The following is an 18,515-nucleotide window of genomic DNA, read 5'->3' on the forward strand; positions in this document are numbered from 1 at the left end:
AATTCCTCAGCCAGCACACATCTTAAAATTGCCAAGGTTGAGAAACACTACTCTAAAGTCTTAGATTCCCCATTGCCGTCCTTAAGGCAGCTGGATCTTCACTGATGGAAATCTTCAGCTGATGATTTCTGCAAATCCAGCCACTGTTAAAAGGCCAGGATAGAAGGCTGTCATTTCTCTTCTAGTACTTTCAGTTGGGTAAAGTGGAAAATTCATAATTTAAATAGTAAACAATAAACCAGGGTAGCATGACACATTCCAGCAAGAGGGCAGAGGGGGTCAGCTCTAGGGCAGCTATTCCAGCAAGGTGTGACAAAAGGAGCACAAACATTGGTTTTTGCTATGTAAGCAATCTGGTGTCTTGGACTCCCTTTTTCTCTCATTTGTCACATGGCAGTGATAACTTCCATCAGGCTTCCTGAAGTATTTTGATCTCAGGTGATCACTATAAGAGCTATACGTTGGAGGAATAAGGGATTTGCTTTTTTGCCTTCTTCCTCTTCACAACCTTCCTTTTGCATCATTCTTTTTTACTCTAAATCTAGAGACAGGGATGGACTGTTTTTTAAAGGAACACAAGCTGGTCTGATAGGGGTGTATGAGGGTTTTTTAGGAGGAGGAGGAGGAGAAGGAGAAGGAGAAGGAGAGCAATGTAGACTTGGACCATTTTTCAACAGGGAACGGAAGTTGATGCCTTTTAACTTCTTTTCATTAAAAAGTCAGAGAAATATCTATAAGCTGACTATCTGTATCTATCCAAATCTGATACAAAGAAGTGAAGCATGTTAACATCTCACTGGTTTTAACAGGAAGCAAGTAAGCAACAAGGTTAAAAAATGTGGTCTGAAATAGCTTAATGTTTGCCAAACAAGATGCCTCATGTACCCCTATCTACCAAGCACATCTACTCACAACCAATAGACCTTTTTCAACTGAACTTACATCTAGGGGATATGGGGTTGTGTTCTTGGCCCTTTCAGATGGCTGCCTAAACAGACAATGCTATTTAAAATGCCATTAATGACCATTTTGCTTCTGGCAGGTGGGAATTATGGTATGAAAAATGAATGAGGGAAGCCTGACTCCTGACACCAAAAGACAGATTTGCTGTCATCCCCAGCAACAAGTTCTCCTTTCTTTGTTCTGATCTATTTCTCAGCAAGAAGACGTCTTTTGCCCTTTGGCAACAGAATGGCTGTTTAATTTTTTCAAACCCTTAGATATGTATGCCTAAATACAACACACTATGCAATTAGGAAAGTGTACCATTTTTTGTTACCTCTTTTTTTCTCAATATTTCTGAAATTCTTTAAATGTGTGGACTCTTCAAGAAAGATATATCCCCCCCTTTTTTTGAACAGCACACTGTTTAAAATTAGATCCTACCCAAGGTGGTTTTTAGGAAGGCCATTGAAATCTGGCTTTTCCAGGCAGCCTTGGGTATGGAATGATTAGGCATAGTGAGTTACTCTTGTTATGGGTGATTTTTGTATGATATTTTGGACATTCCTTGAGCATCATAGGGATTATTGTAATTGCAATTTAGTCATCACTTTTTAAAATTGTTTTTAGCCTTACTGTAAGTTGCTAGAATTTTCTTGGGACATGAGTGGCATATAAGCACTAATAAGCAAGTAAAATAAATGAATATTAATCAGCATAAAATAAACCACTATGTTTCTCTAATAATCTTCATTTTAATTTATGTTAACTTTTCCATAAAAGCCAAGGACCAAACTCTATAAAACCAGAGCTTTAATAAAATCCCTTTTAATATACTTCCAACATTGGGTTATAATTTGTCTTGCTGTTATTAATAAAAATAATTTATATTTTGCTTCTTAAAGGTTTATTCTCTACACTATTCTCTGTGCTAAGGAGTTCCAGTTGCAGTATTTGAATAACAGTAATAAAAATAAAAATAATAATATCCCAGGCCCTTGGGAGGGACTCGATAGGTGGATAAAAATGCCAAATCCAGTTTCAACAACTGACTGTGCAACCAAGAATAATCTGGTCAAATTTCTGCAATATATTACCAGACCACCATAAATGCAAGAAATTTCCCTTTCCCTTCTGTCCTGTCCAGTATAATATTGAATAACCACATATCATGTAAGAATACAATCAGCATGAAGGCTCCATCTATGGAAGGCATTAAGATGCATTTCTTGTACTTTTTATGGATGAAAATAAGGCTTCCCTTTGTCTACTTCAAAGTATAGTGTTGGCTGTATAATTTTGCTACAGTATTCATAAATACTGTTAAATAAGAATTTACTGCTGGCTCAAAAGGTCAAAGAGCTTGGGTTTTAACTTCAGGGCATTGTAAAAAAAAGAATTCAGTTGTGTCCAGTCAGCCTAAACAGTATCTTAACTGGGCTTCTATTGATATTTTAGATTTTGGGATAGATTCTGCATAAAAATCTTTTGAATCCAAAGTGGAGTTTTGTTTCTTGGCCTTTTTTTTTTTGCCAGTGGATTAATATCCAGTTATATGTTCATGTTCTTTAGTGCAGCTTTATGTGGGGGCTCACTGATTGCAATTTGGGTTGTTGCTGTTTGTTACTGGCTGATTTTTAATCATTGCATGGATATGGCATTTATATGAAGATGAAAACAACATGCTCTAGATTGTTGAACTTCATTTGCTGTGCTCTCCATGGGAAAAACTAGAATTTTTTTAACTGTGTGTTTTCCCAGGTCATTAATCCCAGGCCAGAAAACGGAAGCTATAGGCAAATCATGTTTAATTTCCCTCTTCCTTCCTTCTCAGTTCCAAATTACTCAACCAGCTGTGCCTGAAGTCCCAGATTGCTGTACTGCTTGTCATAGAAGGGTGACGGGCTTGTAAATAAAGTTCTAGGGCTTACAAAGTCATTTTTATCCAGTAGAAAGTAATGCATGAGTAATGGGCCAATTTATGAGCACATGTAGAGCAAGATTAACTTTAATCTTTTTCAGTGCTGTTTAAATAACTTTCTCACTATTTCTAAAATAGTGTGCAATCATCCATGTATCACGGCTCTTCTGAAACAGCCTAAAATAAGGGTGCTTCCTGAGTAGACAACAAACCAGCCAAATTTCATTAAATTTAATTTCTTAAATACATAGCCTATTTCATTGCAAAAACATAATTAGTGATACAATTCTACACAAGTTTATTTTGAAGCAAGATTCATTCAATTAAATACATCTGAATTCCAGTCTGATGTGCATAGGATTGCAGCCAAATTATGATTCCCAGCTCCAACTGTAATATGTCCCCTCTATCAGAATAAATATATTATATACCAATTGGTAGCACAATAATCATTCATAGGGTGGGACTCTTCCCTAGCCATAATTTCCCCAGTGCGTTTTCCCAACTATGCAAGTGTTTTTATTTTGTACTAATAATGTAAATATCTGCTAAATTTACATCAGCTTCCCATAAGATGATGTCTTCCAGATCATGCATTGGACTATACCTTTCACAACACTAAGCCAACATGGTCCTTGCTGACTGAGAACCATGGGACTTGTAACTCAGTTAATCTTAATAGCACCAGGTATTGGAGACTGAATTTTAGTATGAAGCAAAACCCTTTCATGTGCTGTTTGAGAACCTGAGTACTTTCTCCTAAATAGATTTGTTCTGGAATGATAGATGACAGAGAACAACATGGGAAGGTTGGAAGTATACGTCAGCATCATCTGAGCTGTCCATGAGTGAGGCAGAGCAAAAAGTGGTGACTGAAAGAAACGTTGCAGTGGCCAAAACATTCATGTGTATTCCTTCATCTGTCTTTTCATCTTAGTGCTGCTGTTGTGAAGTGAGGACAGAGTGTTTACCATGAAGTCATTTCCTTCCACATTCCTCTTTTTTCTTTCTATATATGCAGAGTGCTGATTCCATACTGGAAGAAATTAATTCAGTCTCCTCCATGCCTTTATCTCCCCAAGCAACTGAATCAAAGTACAGTGTTTATGCCTGGCCAACAACTCTCTCCATAACTTAGTCTGGATGGAACACCTTGTGGTCTCCTCATCCAAATGGTTTTATATTTTATTGCTTATGGGCAGGGAGTATATTGGGAGAATATACTGCTGCAAGGGCTAAAGGCATATGGAGAAGCTTGGCTGGATCTAGAAGGTTGGCATCATATCTCATTGTAACACCAATTAAAGCAAACAACTAATAGTGTTAGTGTTGCATCTTAAAAAAAATAAAATAAGGGATGCTCCATACCACTCCAGTGTCCTTTGTTCAGGGTCAGTCTCAGTCTGAACAGGGATAGGCAGTTCTAACTGAAGAGAATATGTGTAGCTCCAGGCTGCACTGTGGAGTCCTTGGGGTTCTCTGAGCTTGGTTGCTTTCTTGCAAACGTTTTGTTACCTGGCTAGGTAACATCTTCAGTGCTAGAATGGAGTGGGGTTTGGTCTTTGTTTCTGCATCCCATTCTAGCACTGAAGATGTTACCTAGCTGGGTAACGAAACGTTTGCAAGAAAACAACCAAGCTCAGAGAACCCCAAGGACTCCATAGGCAGTTCTCTTTTATCACTGCAAGAGTCCCTTTGCTTTTATTCTTCTGGATCTGGATCCGATATCTCAAATCCACTTATAGATAGCAGCCAGGCAGGTAACTGAACTTGCAATGTGGCTGAGTAGTATGGGATGACTTGATGAGACCAAGGGTCATGTGCTCTGACCATTTCTCTTCTGGTAGCACGCTATGCAGTAGCGCTCCTTGTGCCCACTGCTCACTGAACAAGCATGACACACAGTGCTCTGGCACCACCTGTGGGAATGAGAAAGAAAGAGAACATGAGATCACGTTTACTGATGACTGATGTGGTGACCTGATTCCCAGTCCATCTCTGCCTGATCTCAAGGGAGTTACACATTCATGACTGAACATTCAGCTTCATCAGCAGTACTGCCTAATCATTGATAGCAATGAGAAGAGAAGCACGACCTAATCTTTTTTCTTGGATTACATTATGCCCAGTGAGGTTTATATACCAATGCAGAAGCCATCCATATCTCCCTGGGAAGGGGGCCATAACCAAGAAAAGCTTAATGCAGCTGATTGCCTCTCCTTACCTCAAAAGGCAGGGGCCTCTGTAAACATCTAATATATGAACACTAGAAGAGTCCCGCTAAATCACACCAAAGGATTATCCAGTCTAGTATTCCAGATGCTAGTTGAGGCCCACAGGCCAGGCATGACATCTTCCCATTTGTGTTCCCTGTAACTGACGTCCTGCCACCAACAATCAAGGTATAAGGTACAGCCACTAGCTACTGAGAAACTTACCTTACTAGTCCATCTAATCCGCTTATAAAACTGTTCTATCCCATGCACCTCACAACTATTGATAACTAAGTCCACAGTTTAACAGCTGTGTGAAAAAACCCTGTTCCTTTTCCTTGTCCTAAATCTTGTCTCATTCATCATTATTGGGTAATCATATTATGATAGGGGAAGAATGTCTACTTAGTTTTATGCCACTTCACATCTCTACATCTTGTAACCTTCCTTCACAGGTGAGTAACTCTAGTACCTTATTTTTAGTTGACTCTTAGCTGCATCTTCTCCAAGGCTACAATAACTTTTTGGGGTGCAGAGAACAGAACTAGACACCATATTGCAAGCATGGATGCACCACAAATTTGTGCAGAAGCTATACAGTATCAGCACTTTCCTTTTTTATCTCTTTCCCGGTGATCCTCAACACAGAATTTGCATTTTCACAGTAGCAATTTTCACACTAAGCAAATGTTTTCTTTAGCTACCCAACCACAGGGCAACCATCAGAGAGCCATTAGCACATATGGACTTGGGCAAAGGAACAGTAAGTGTATTGTAAAAGCACAACACAAATGGAAAAGTCAATGAGCCCATGCTAAACAAGTATGATGGCATCACATCTGCCCCAATCTCTACACGCCTCTGCAATTGGTGTGGTATGCAAATAATATTGTGGTATGATACAGCTGTGTAAAGGTTAAGGTACTCTGTTTTTATCTCGTGAGATATTTCTTGTTTTCACTGCTTCTGAAAATGGCAACATCATATCTGGAGTTTAGAGTTCCCTTTTCTGCAGCTGTTTACTAGAAAAGAATGGCCAACCTCCTGGGCTGTAGAAGGTACCTAATGTAGTGGCAGCTGAGCCAAAGTAGCCAGAGACCCCTGACTGGAGTTTCCCTCTCTTTTGCCAGGTCAATTCAGACAAGTGCGCGCACACACACACACACACACACACACACTGGATCAAGAGCACAGCACCAGAGATGGGTGCGCTAACATTCTCCAAAGTGCGCTTTCCTCTTGTCTATCCCTTCCTCCACTTCCAAATGCTGCATCCCTCGTTAGGGGAAAGAGCCTTTCCTAAACTGATGCCCTTGAAATGTGTTGCTGCAAACCCAGTAGTCCTGAAGCAGGTGAGGGGCAGTTTTAACCCAAAAATATACCGGGCAATTCTGAGGCAAGCTACTTCCGCCTGGCCGACTGTATTGTGCAAACCTGAAAACCAAGTAGACCACAGGACAAAATCCAAGCCCCATCCATCCAGTCCTGCCAAGGAAAAAAGGTCAACTCCCAACTAAGGCTTGGCAGCTTCAGGACAGACTTCCCAAGCACTGATCGGCTGCAACAGCCAGGCCACATTTATTGCTGTCTGCCAGTCCAGTGGAGAAGGAACCACCCTCTGAAAACCTGTGGGTTTTTTCCCCCCAAGCTCTGGCATAGATTGTGGTGTGCCCACTTAGAGCACAGTATCTGTTTTGCTTACAGTATGCTCGTTCCTCCCGTTATATTTACTTTTTTTTTCATTTTTAGGTATTGTGTCTGGGTAACGCCAGAATTGAGCTGGGCAGTCTTATAAATCTGAATTAGAGACAGATGTAACTAAATGCATCACCTGCACTGATATCGGCGTGACATAAGCCTGAATTCTTTTTTGCAGCGAAAGCACACTCCTGTGTTCTGAGGGGCTGAGCTCACGGCTGGGGACGCGATACCTTCCGTCTTCTGCCACAGGGCATCCTTCTCCCTAAAATGCAGAAAGCAAATAGGCTATTTACCTCAAAATGCTTCTCGGCCGTTTACTCAACTTAAGCAGTTGTATTTGGCTTACTCAGTCCAGATGCTATCGCTACTTCTGAAGTTCCACAGTGGTTAGAGGTTTTAGAGGAATTAACTGTAACCTCCTTTTTGCAGGAAGTTGATGAAATTGATTCTTATTTACATGAACTCTGGCATAAGAAACTTGAATGTCCTGTCGTGGCAAACCAAAGGAAGGTCATTTTATACAGCATCAAATTTGTTTCTTGTAATCTTAAAATGGCTTACTACATGAAAAAGTTTGCTTTGTGTATATTGAATGCCTCAGAGAATGTTTAACAAAGATTGGCTACAGTAATCTTCCTGTTGGAGGTGCAGTTCAGATGGTTTGGTCTTGTCCTTTTATCATCACATTTTGGGTCAACTCCAAAATAATTAATATAATTTTGGATTAAGCATTGTGTGCTAAAATGACTATGTCCTTCTTGGCTATATCTCTAATAGATGGGATCTATTAAGAATTGTAGATCTTTTGGATATGAGGGCTGGCTAAAAGAACTACCATACAACACCAGAAGGAGGAATCTACACCTAATTTGCAGTGATGGCATTTTGAAATGTGTTGTCTGTCAACATTTGAATTAGCTTTTTTTCTGAGAAAAGGACAAGGAAAAAGACTTTCAAGCAATATGACCAAGGGTTTTGGAACTGTTCTATTTATAACACATGAGCATTCGTCATGCTCCTTTTTTCTTAACCATCATCTTCCACCTTCTGAGGAAATCTGCTCTATTGGCCAGCAGTTTGTGCTGTCAAAAAACCCCTCTTTCTAACACTTAGTCAAAATCTCTTTTCTTATAATCTGAAATTGTTGGTTTGCTTATTACCTTCTGGAGCAACAGAAAAACTTTGCTCTATTATCATTGTGACAGCTCTTCAAATATTTCATACCATCATTTAACCAGTTTAGACTAAGCATACCTAACTCCTTAAACTTTTTCTCAACAGTCTAGGTTAAATAATGAGGATCTAGCCAAATTGATCCAGGATTTGCTAGGTTTTTAATTTAAGTTTTCCCCACTGACTAATTAGAAAGTTTGCATAGTAATCAAACTAAGGACATCTCATTTTTGCCTCTGTTAGCTGTTCATCACCAATATATCAAGTTGCATAAGATATTCAGGGATGGTGAATGTGTCTCTAGTTGGGACCTTGAAATCTGAATCAGTTTTGCAAAACTGGTCACTCATTATTATAGAGTACCTGGATGAAAATGGCTTCATACAATACAACAGACCTGTCAGTGGATATTGTCCCCCATCAGTACAAAATGACATCAATTTGATCTTCACAAGTCAAAACACAGGTTTGACTATGAATGTATCTGTGCAAGGAAAACACTGATTGCTGTATATCAAGCTTCAAAAGAGAATTCTCATGTACCTCCTATTTCAGAGAGGTAACAGAAAAGGCAATATGATCTCTCTTAGCAGACCAAAAAGAAAATTACCATAAAAACTGCTTGGAAGTAATTAACAGCAACTGCAAGATCAAATGACTCTGCTACCTTCTGGAGAGCAGTTACAATGAGAACATAGTCTGCACTCTTTCAAACTGAATGCCATATTTCAGTGGCATCAGGGAGTCACAGTTTCATAGCTTTTACCAAAGGAGAACATCTCTCTGCCTCTTCTGTTTTTAACTGGATGCTAATCAGCTCCCCATCTCCCCCTACCCTGGTTTAGAGATACATTAGTTATTTAACCAGCTAAAGACTGAAAGACACCAAGGGGCAATTCTATTCCCTAGAGTTGATTAAAAACAATTCTATTTAGTGGGTCCCAATTTTAGCTTCACTTTTTACCTTTATTGAATCAGCTCAGATTCCTAATAATTGACTGTCATTTTTCCCATCTTCAGGAATACAGTAGAAGCAAAGATGAACTGGCTAATTATCATCTAATCAGGATCTGAAGTACTATTAGTAAAACCAATGCCAGGTATTGTGAATGCTTAGCTCTGTGGAGAAGACTCTAATGCTGGGAAAGGCAGAAGGACAGAGAAAAGAGGATGACCAGGAGCAAGGTGGATGGACTCAGTTGCAATGGCAATGGGGGCACTGTTGGAAGACCTGAAGGACCAGGTTAGGGACAGATTGTCATGGAGAAAAATATGTGTGATTGCTAAGAGTCAATGCTGACTTGAAGGCACATAATCAGTTGTAATCAATGGTAGGTATTTGTAATGGAAACAATTACACTGTCCAGATGTGGAAAATATCCTGACAGACAAACAAGCAGGCCATCTGGTCTGTAGTGGACCATGGTCTTGTACTATATCATATGGTGGAAAAACATACCACAAGATCTAAATGGGGTCTATTTGCAATTTTCATTAGTTTCCATCAGGTTTCTTACTCTATTTCTTGGGTAAATTCATGGTAGAAGTGTTTGGCCTCATCAACAGAGGATGTACAGGAAAAGTTTCAAATTTGACACTGAGGGTATAAAGGTTCAAGACATACTTGGGAATAAGGCAGTAGGAAAAGGTTGAAGACAACAGGTCTTCAAGTCAGATATAACATTAAGTGAAAACCCCTTGCATTACTATCAGATTTGTCCATATCCATCTTAAAATATCTGTCAGTAATTTCTGTCAAATATCTGCAACTGTTGGTTGCAGCAGAGTAGGGAAATAAGTAAAGGAGTTAAGATATGCGGCAAACTGGCAGGTAGGTTGACTGGAAAAGGAGGTAAGTTAAATTGGATGCTAAGGATCTGGCTGCACAGAAATGAGGATACAAGATCTACAGAGACATGACAGTAAATGGAGGGAGAAATTAGGCGAGAAATCAGATACTGCTTAATGAACAGTGGAGAGTGAGTAAGGAAATCAGACTTGGAGACCTCTAGAAAGCAAGGTTCTGTCCCAAAGAAGTAGAAGGGCAAGAAATCAAAACTTTGATGAGTCATGAAAGGTGTAAAAATTGTGGAACTGTGGAAGCAAAAGACAGACTTGGACACATGCATGCATAACATGTGCATGGGGGAGAAAGGAAAAGAGCAGAAGAAACTTAGCTTGGAAGCATGGCTAGGAAAAAGGAAAGGAAATGGTTAGCCTAACAGGAGGAAGCCTAATGAGACAACACTTTTGAGTTAAGGGACAGAGAAAGACTCCCTTAACTCCCTTCTCTCTTTTACCTCAACTCCTTATGAGTAAGAGGTAAAAGAGAGAAACCACTTTGCCCAGCTGGATTCCACTGCCTGTAGCTTACAAGGTGAGAAGGCAGGTTTAACTGAGATGAAAGGGCAGAGAGCAGGAAAAATAGGATGGATTCAGATAAGCCAGACGGGAGGATGAGATCCAGCAGACACAGCTTAAGGAGCCCTGAAGAAGAGAGGGAGGAAATCTGTTATATGAGACTTTGGCAGACAGCCTATGTTGCTGTGGTCATTTTTACTAGGGAGGGGATATAGTTAGTTTGTCTCAATATGTTCTGTTTTTTTGAGATGTGGTGCATCTTTAAGATCTTACTCAATCTATTGTATACAAACCTCTGTCTCTGAACAAGCCTCTCAGGACACAGGGAGAGTCATTCCACTGAACTCAATAGCTTATTATTATTTAAGTTTTCCTTATACCTGTGTAATATTGCCTGTGTATTGTTTTCTTAATGCAAGTAGTAGAGTAAAGCTGCTCACGTGTCTGATCATACCTAGAGGTTTAACTTTTTTTTTTTTGGTTGAGCCCTGGGACAAATGGAGAAAACTGCCCCTTGGTGCCATCCTCCCACCCCTTAATTGGTGGAAGCTTGTTTTAAGTTATCTGACTAAAAGCTGGAGGGACCTCCTTGTGACATCCTTTGTGGAGCCAGTTCTAAAAGAGGAACTACCTATTTTTAGAGTTTCCTTGATTACCTTGGATGCACTGGAGGTGTCCAAGGAAAGCGTCTGAGCTTTTCTGGCCTGTAACTTATTTAGTATGTTTTTTCTCCCACAAGTATGAGTTTCCAAAGCTAAAACCAACATGAAAGAAAGCCATTATCTATTCCTCTTCGGCTCTCTTTACTCACTGCAGTAATTCCAGAAGCTTTCTTTTCATATTGCTGATGAGCATCCCCTGTTCCGACAGCTCCTCTTTCAATTTCTTCTCCTTCTCCTCGGATTCCTGGCAGTTTTTCTCCAGCGAAAGTTGCAACTGTTTTTTTTCTTGCTGACACCTAAGCAGGAAAAGAAATGCTCCTACAACTCAGGGTCTACGATGAATATGAGAGGTGTGGAATGCTTCAGAGTTCCTTCCAGAAAAGTGCTTTGAAACTCTACGAATCTTCCAATGTTGCAGCTCTCAGCATCTCTCATTAGACATACTGGCTAGCTACCGGAAGCTGTAGTTCAACAATATTTGATGGATTACATAGGCTCCCTGCTCTAGTTAGAAGCAAGAAGAAATGCTGCTACAGCAGTTCGAGCCTTGGTTTGGAGTCTATCCTAGTGATTTAGACTACTGATTGCCTACTGTGATCTCTGAGCACGATAGTATACATGCCAAGACATATAATCTAATTTAATATACATTCATCATTGTGGATGGCTTTCTTTTCCCCGATAGCAACCCACTGTCCAAGGAAATTGTGTCTCAGTTTCAGGCTCTCTATACTGGAACTTGTGTGTGGCCTTACCATTTAAAGCAAATGAGATGCATCACTAGAAAGCCTTATAAAACATCATCAACAGAGATTTTAAATTTCTTCTCTAAAATATAAGTGAGATGAAAATGAGAAGTACTTGATCACTGAGAGAGCTCCCTGCTTCTTATGTCTCAAAAGGATTAGGAATATAAGATGGTTCCTTATGCTGAGCCACACCTTTGATCTATTGTCCCTTGGTAGTGTCTGCAGGGACTGGTAATAAATCTCCAAGATTTTAGACAAAGTTGTTTTCTTCAAGCATTACTTGAAGATGCCACGGTTTGAACCTTGAGCTCTGAGTGCGAGACATGCTCTGCCACTGAGCTATGGCCCATCCCCTAAATATAGCTTTAAATGTAATGGGTTCGTGTCCTCACCGGTTCAGCTGCTCCATGAGATGACCTGTTGTTTTTTCTTTAGCTATTAACATTTTTTTTGCTTGCTGGACATCTTCTGTCATTTTGTCCAAATGGCCAACTAGGCTCTGGGAAATCAAGTATGACAAGAGGGTATAGCAGAAGATTAGTGACTATCAGGCAGAGAACACACACACCTGTCTCCCAGGAATAAGGATGATTATCAAGACATAGATTCTAGCAGTACTTTGATATTTTCAAGGTCCTGGTTGGTCATGTCCATCCCCCCCCCACTTTTTTTTGGCTTGAAGTGAAAGTGTGATGTCTCCCTTCTTCCCAGGCCTCATTCAGAAGTCAGCTAGTCAGGCATATAAATCTTACTTTTGTTCTGGGAGGTGGGCTAGTGTCCTCCACAACACCTAAGGCAGCAGATTAGTTTAACAGGACCAGAAATGTGTATGTGACATAGATACCTCTGTCATCCACCAGAAGAAATAGCCTTGGTCCAGCTGTTTCACAGCAGCTGCTGCCTCAAGTGACAGCTCTCCTCCACCTAATGGTAAGAACAGCTCTGATTTTGGCAGCAGATATAAACTGAATCATCATGACAACAGTTCTTCAGAAAATGCCACTGGTCATGAATGCCAAAAATCAGAACCATGTAGCTGCTTATTACTCAGTGTTCCTAGTTCCTAAATTAAGTTACAATCTAACCCAAACTCCACAACTCAAGCTTTTGTACAGAAATTCTTTAAAGAACATAAGAAGGTCTGCTGCTCAGATCAGAGATTAAGTCCAGCACCCAATTTTTCACAACAGCGGTTTCTAAGAATACCATAACAGACTATCGGCAAGAATCTTTTCTTATAAACCAAAGTCCTAAAATTCTCAATTATGCTGTCAGGCAGGCAATATGGAGCCCTTTCCCTATTTCAAATGACAATTCCCATAAGTCCCAACCAGCACAGACAATGGTCAAATGTGAAGGGAGTTATAATCCAAAACAAAAAAGTTGTTTTTCTTTGATTTGTTGAAGAAGTCTGCTTTATTGCACATGACACTGGTGGTTTAATCCTCAGCCTCTCTCTTAATAATTGTGAGAATGGAATTTTCCTATTTTGCTATGACTTTACTCTGTTGATTAATGGACTTGAAAATAATTGTAAATACCCTAGAGACCAGGATGAAGGAACAAAGTTTACAGATGGCAGTACATCTAGTCCTTGTTTAGTGACTGCCTCATTTAGCAACTGTTCACAGTTACAACAGTAATGAAAAAGTAACTTTATGACCAATCCTTGCATTTACAACCTTTGCAGGGTCTGTAAAACAAAGGAAAGCTAAGTACGATCATAAGCACAGCAGCAGTTGTGCTACACAGGAACAGACCTCAGATTACATTCATATGTGATGATAAATTTATATTAAACACTGCATTATCTTTGCAATATAGTTTTCATGAGTCCTACTTTCTTGAGGTAAGGCTACAGAAACATGACACTCTTGAGTTAATGGTTTGACATCTTTCTCAAACATTTGTGTGTGGAATCTGTCCTTCTGGTGAGATCCAGCAGGCAAGGCTTGCTGTGGTCCCAACTCCTGGGATATATTGCCATCGGGGACCCAGAGGGCAATCCTTCTCTGTGGCAGCTCTCCTCCTTTAGAACAGTGGAGACAAGGAAGACCCTGTCATTGCTTTGGATCTGAAAAGTGATTAAGATCTGGTTCTTCTGGATGGACTTTGAGCATGTGTGAAATTTGAGTTGCTCCTGAAGAAGGAGTATCAGGTGCTTTCTTTGTACCACAAATATGGCTGGATGACAGATTATGATTATACTACTGTGCCATTGCTGGTTTCAACAACTTAGATTTAAATTGTATTTTAATCCTAGTAGCACACTGAGGAGCACAAGCCTTATTGGATTCAGAGTAATTTTTTACTGGAATTGCATACATAGTAAGCAAATAAGTTAAACATGGAAAAAAAAGTGAACATTTTAGTTTCTGTGTTCAAATCTGGGCAATGACTCTCAGCTTTGTCACTATAATGTAAGCATTCAGATATGCCCACTGAAATGTTAAGTATTCAGACATGTCCAGATATGCTACACTGGCCCCCAGGAAGCTTCTAGGTGCAATTTAAAGTGCTGGTTATCACCTGTAAAGCCCTACGTGGTTACTGGTGGGACTGCTGGTCTCAATCGTTTCTGCGCACCCCACCAGAACCAGCAGTTGGCACACTCCAGGTCCTGTCTATTAGACAGTATCATCTTGTGGGACTAAGGAGTCATACCTTCTCTGTCTCTGTGCTTGCCCTGTGGAACAGCATCCCCCTGGAGATCTGGATGGCCCCAACCCTGCTGGCCTTACTCAAAGTGTTAAAGACCTGGATGTTCCCACAGATATTTGGGCCAGGAGTGTATGCAAGTTCTATTGTCTGATGGTTTTTCTTAGTAGTTTGAAGGGGAATGATTTTTTTAATACCAGGCATGCCTTATAGCATAGTTTCTGAACACTGATTTTATGTGCTGTGTTATTGGTTTTTTTGTTTTTGTTTTTAATCTCTGCATGCTGCCCAGAGCCACCTTCATGGGATGGGTGGATCTAGAAATTGTTTAAATAAATAAATAATCAGTCCCCTGGCAAAAACTGGAATTTTATATCAAAAGTTAGATTCAGGGTCGAAATTTCGAATATGATTCTTAGAAGTAAAACTGTCAGGCCTAGCCCAAGGAACTCCAAGAGACAATGCCAATTCAGTCCACCTATGTTTATTAGCTACAACTTCTAGCAAGAATCTTCCCAGACTAAATCCCCAGTTCCCAAAGTCCTCCAGCTACAACAGTGTGAATTCCTCAGGGAGGTGCCAGTCTCATCCTCTTGTTCCTCCCACATGGTTCTGGTGAGCTAAGAAAATGTTAACCTCCCTGAGCTTGGCCTTCATAATTCCATTCCATCACAAAAACACAGTGAGTTATGTATTAAACAGAATGGAAATAGTGTGTCCCCAGATTATTTTAAGCTCTAGTCTTTTTGCCAGTTAATACTTGATTTTGAACCCTCAAATCCTTCAATCACATAACTGCTATATGCTGACTTCCATCCCACCAAATGCAGAGAATTGCGGCTGTCACCTCTATTATTACATCCCTGAGTCAGCTTCATCTTATGTTAGACTTACAGGGGAACCCCCCCCCCAAACTCTTCCATTTTGGTAATTTCTGTGATGTCTGTGCATACAAAAAGGAGCTAATTCACCAGAAAACTAGCACAAAATCTTACTTTTCTAGAAATAAACATATGGCCTCCCTCCACTGATCCCTGAGTGTTTTCATTTTATAGATAATGCTAGTGATCTCTAGCAGAGTTGGCATCCTCAACAATACATGACACCTAGGGATCCTTTGGCAAAGACATGTCAGTTCCTTACAGTTTTGCTTTGTAGTACATGGCTTGCCATAAGTCTTATCCTATTTGAAAAGGTAAATATCAGTTACATGTGGAACTATCCTCAAGGTCAGTGGTACCCTCTTCCTTGGCTATCATGGAATAATAGGCACCTACCTTCTCATGGACTTCAGTTCTCTGTTTGGCACTGTCATCCTTCTTTACAGGTCTTTCCAAATCCTGAAGCACATCAGCCTCAATCTCTTTCACTCTCAGAGGTGATCTTGGTATTCCATGATTCTTCTTCTCTGTGACAATGCCCCTTTCCTTGACAGGACCCCTGGTTTCCTTACTTTTGCTCTCACATGCAAGATCTGTCACTGTGATGGAAGGAACCAGCGCCCTCTGCAGAACATCATCTTCTGTGGGCCACTTCCAGCATCGCCCCAGCTCTTCGCTCAGCTTTTCTGCTATATTAGTGGCGTGCATTTTCTCCTGCTGCAGCTGTTCTACTTGATTTTTCAGCTTTAGGCGCTCTTCTCTTAGTGCTGAAGCTATACTTTCACTTTTCTCCTGCTGGGTTTTCTGTAGAGTTTGGCTGGTGGCTTTCAATGTCTCCAGCTCACTTCTAAGCCATGTAATCTCCTGAGTCTGTCCCTTCAGACTAGCAATAGTACTTTCTGCTTGTTTTGCCAAGATTTCTCTTTCTCCACGGGTTTGTTGCAGAGTGGCTTGGAGCTGTTGCCTCTCCTCTTGAAGCCTCACCACTTCTTCTTCTAAAGTACTTAGCTGGCCTTTGAGTGTCTGTGAAGTTCTTTCCCATCTGCTCTGTTCCTCAAGAGTTTCAGCTTCCAGCTGGAACTTTTTGCTGGCCATTTCCTCTAACTGGGCTTCCAGTGTTGTGTTTTTCACCAAGGTTTCCTTTAAGCAGGCAGACTGGTCATTTAGCTCTCTTTGCAAACTCTGAGCTGCTTTTTCACAGTCCCTTAGGGCCTTTTCCTGCTTCTCCAGAGACACCTGGAGAGTGACAAGATGCTCTTGACATACTAGCAGCTCCTTCTGAAGGTCTTTAATTTCTAGTTTGGAAAACACCAGACTTTGTTCTTGAGACACAAGAGTTTCCATAAGTGTCTCCTTCTCCTTTTCTAAGTCCTTTATTTCAGCCAAGCTCCTCTCTAGTTTCTCCTTAAATGGATCTATTTCCAGTATGGTTGAATATTCTTCTCTTTCCACCATGCTGCAACATTTCTCTTCTGACAGCTCCCTGATTGTTTCCAGTTGGCCATGTTGGCTCTTCATGGCTGCCACATGTACTTCCCACTTCTCCAGGCTCTCTTCACATACTTTCAATTTCTCCTGCAGTCCCTGGCATCGAGAAATCAGTTGCTGTTGCCTTAGTTCTTGGGCCTCCATGTATGCCAGATGATTTCTCCTCTCTGCCTCCTGAGAACTCAGTCTTTGTTCTGCCTCTCTGAGAGATCTCTCAACAACATCCTTCTTGGTCCATGCTTCTTGACATTCACCAGTCAAACTGGCAATCTTACATTCTGCTTCTCTGAGTGCTTTTACTACCTTGGCCAATTCCTGCTGCTGTTTTTCCAGCTCACCTATTTTCTCTTTCTGTTGTTCTTCATATTTTGTCAATTCCTCTTTCAGAGAGTGGTTCTCTTCAGAAAGAGTTTGCTTTAGAGATGCATTCTCCTCTTGTTGCAGAGCCAACTTTTGCTGCAAAACACTCAATTCCCCTGTCAATGTTCTCAAGTCTTCTTGTTTCCACAAGCTGTCACCTTCAATTATCCCATCTACCTTTCTGCAGAGGCAGTGTTTAGTTTGAGGACAACATAATCCTTGGATGGAAGACATGCTACTTGGCTGCTCCTTTCCTAGTTTTTCCAAATGGACCTGCAAATCACCATTTGCCCTCTTCTGCTCCTTGCCAGAAGGTGGACACTGGACATACCTTTCCATAAAGGGATTCAGCTTCAGAAGGGAACCCATCTGCAATAGACTGTTCTTTCTGCTTCGCCAGACCCCAATCCATTTCTCCAATGGCTGTTCCAGTCCAGGTCTCAACTGATCATCTACACTTGAATCAGTAACATATTGATCCATTGTTCTGAGTTTGCTCCTGTGACCTAAGGTACTTCCTTGATGAAGCCCATGTTCTTGGTTTGAGTTTCCAACCTATGATAAATGAATAAATAAGTATTTGGTACAAGGTGATACTACCCTGATAGAAATACTACAAGAATTAAAGTTACAGTAAAACTTTATTTTACTCATAAACAAAAGTGTGATGGAATTCTCTCAGCCTGGGAACAAAAGTGGATGTTTCCAAAATATTGCAGACAAAGAACTGATGGGCATTTTTTGTAGTATCAGGTAAGGAATTAGCATCTTCCCCATTAAACCAAGACCAGTTAGAAAGTGGATCAAATGCAATGGGTAACATACAAACTAATAAATGAGGGCCAAGGTACACACATTCAAAATTCTGCAACCTACCCACTTTTTTCCTTTCAATAAACCTGCCTACTCTCACTCTTTGAGAATGTTGCTTCTTTGGTTAAGAGCTGCTGTAAAGGACTTGACAGAAAGGCTGGTTTTGAAAAAGGTCACTCATTGCCGCTATAGTACTATGAATGAAAATAAAAATAACAAACATTTTGCGTATGTTAGGATGATAGCATACATAGCATTTGCAGAGCAATTTCCAAATACCCGCACTGTGCTCAAACATTCATTTTCCTCTTTCAGGATGAACTCTGCAAAGCTGATGTTGCAAAATAGAATGGGAAAGAAGCTTGCTGGGAGAGATACTGATGTCTGGAAGTCATAATATCTCTGTTACTTCTTCCCTTAATTACAAAATTGAATTTGTAACTTTTTCTAAATGTTTGCCTTTCTTCAAATTAAAAAAAGGATTACCTGGGAATTGTGGGAATTGTTCCAAACATTTCTGCAGGGCACCAGGTTAGGAAAAATGGCTCTATAGTTATCTTTTATGGGAAATGGGAGAAGTCACCTAATTTCAA

At 40.4% G+C, this 18,515-nt stretch overlaps 1 protein-coding gene across 3 annotated transcripts in view; it reads right to left on the reverse strand.

Moving 5' to 3' along the window:
• Nucleotides 1-3,079: 3,079 nt before the first annotated feature.
• The window catches only part of RUFY4 (RUN and FYVE domain containing 4), a 40,240-nt gene continuing 24,804 nt past the window's right edge, over nt 3,080-18,515 (reverse strand). For all 3 annotated transcript variants that reach the window (XM_088146395.1, XM_025176099.2, XM_007442934.4), the window contains 5 exons: nt 15,658-17,664; nt 12,115-12,221; nt 11,123-11,269; nt 6,908-7,039; nt 3,080-4,782 (listed from right to left, as the gene is read on the reverse strand). In XM_088146395.1, coding sequence (XP_088002521.1) covers nt 4,680-4,782; nt 6,908-7,039; nt 11,123-11,269; nt 12,115-12,221; nt 15,658-17,664 — 2,496 coding nt within the window. In that variant the 3' untranslated portion in view covers nt 3,080-4,679. The remainder of the gene's footprint in view (nt 4,783-6,907; nt 7,040-11,122; nt 11,270-12,114; nt 12,222-15,657; nt 17,665-18,515) is intronic.

The sequence above is a fragment of the Python bivittatus genome, unplaced genomic scaffold (genome assembly GCF_059951505.1).
Source record: "Python bivittatus isolate LINGU-HERP-01145 unplaced genomic scaffold, Pbiv_v1 ctg000480_np1212, whole genome shotgun sequence".
NCBI classification, from domain to species: domain Eukaryota; kingdom Metazoa; phylum Chordata; class Lepidosauria; order Squamata; family Pythonidae; genus Python; species Python bivittatus.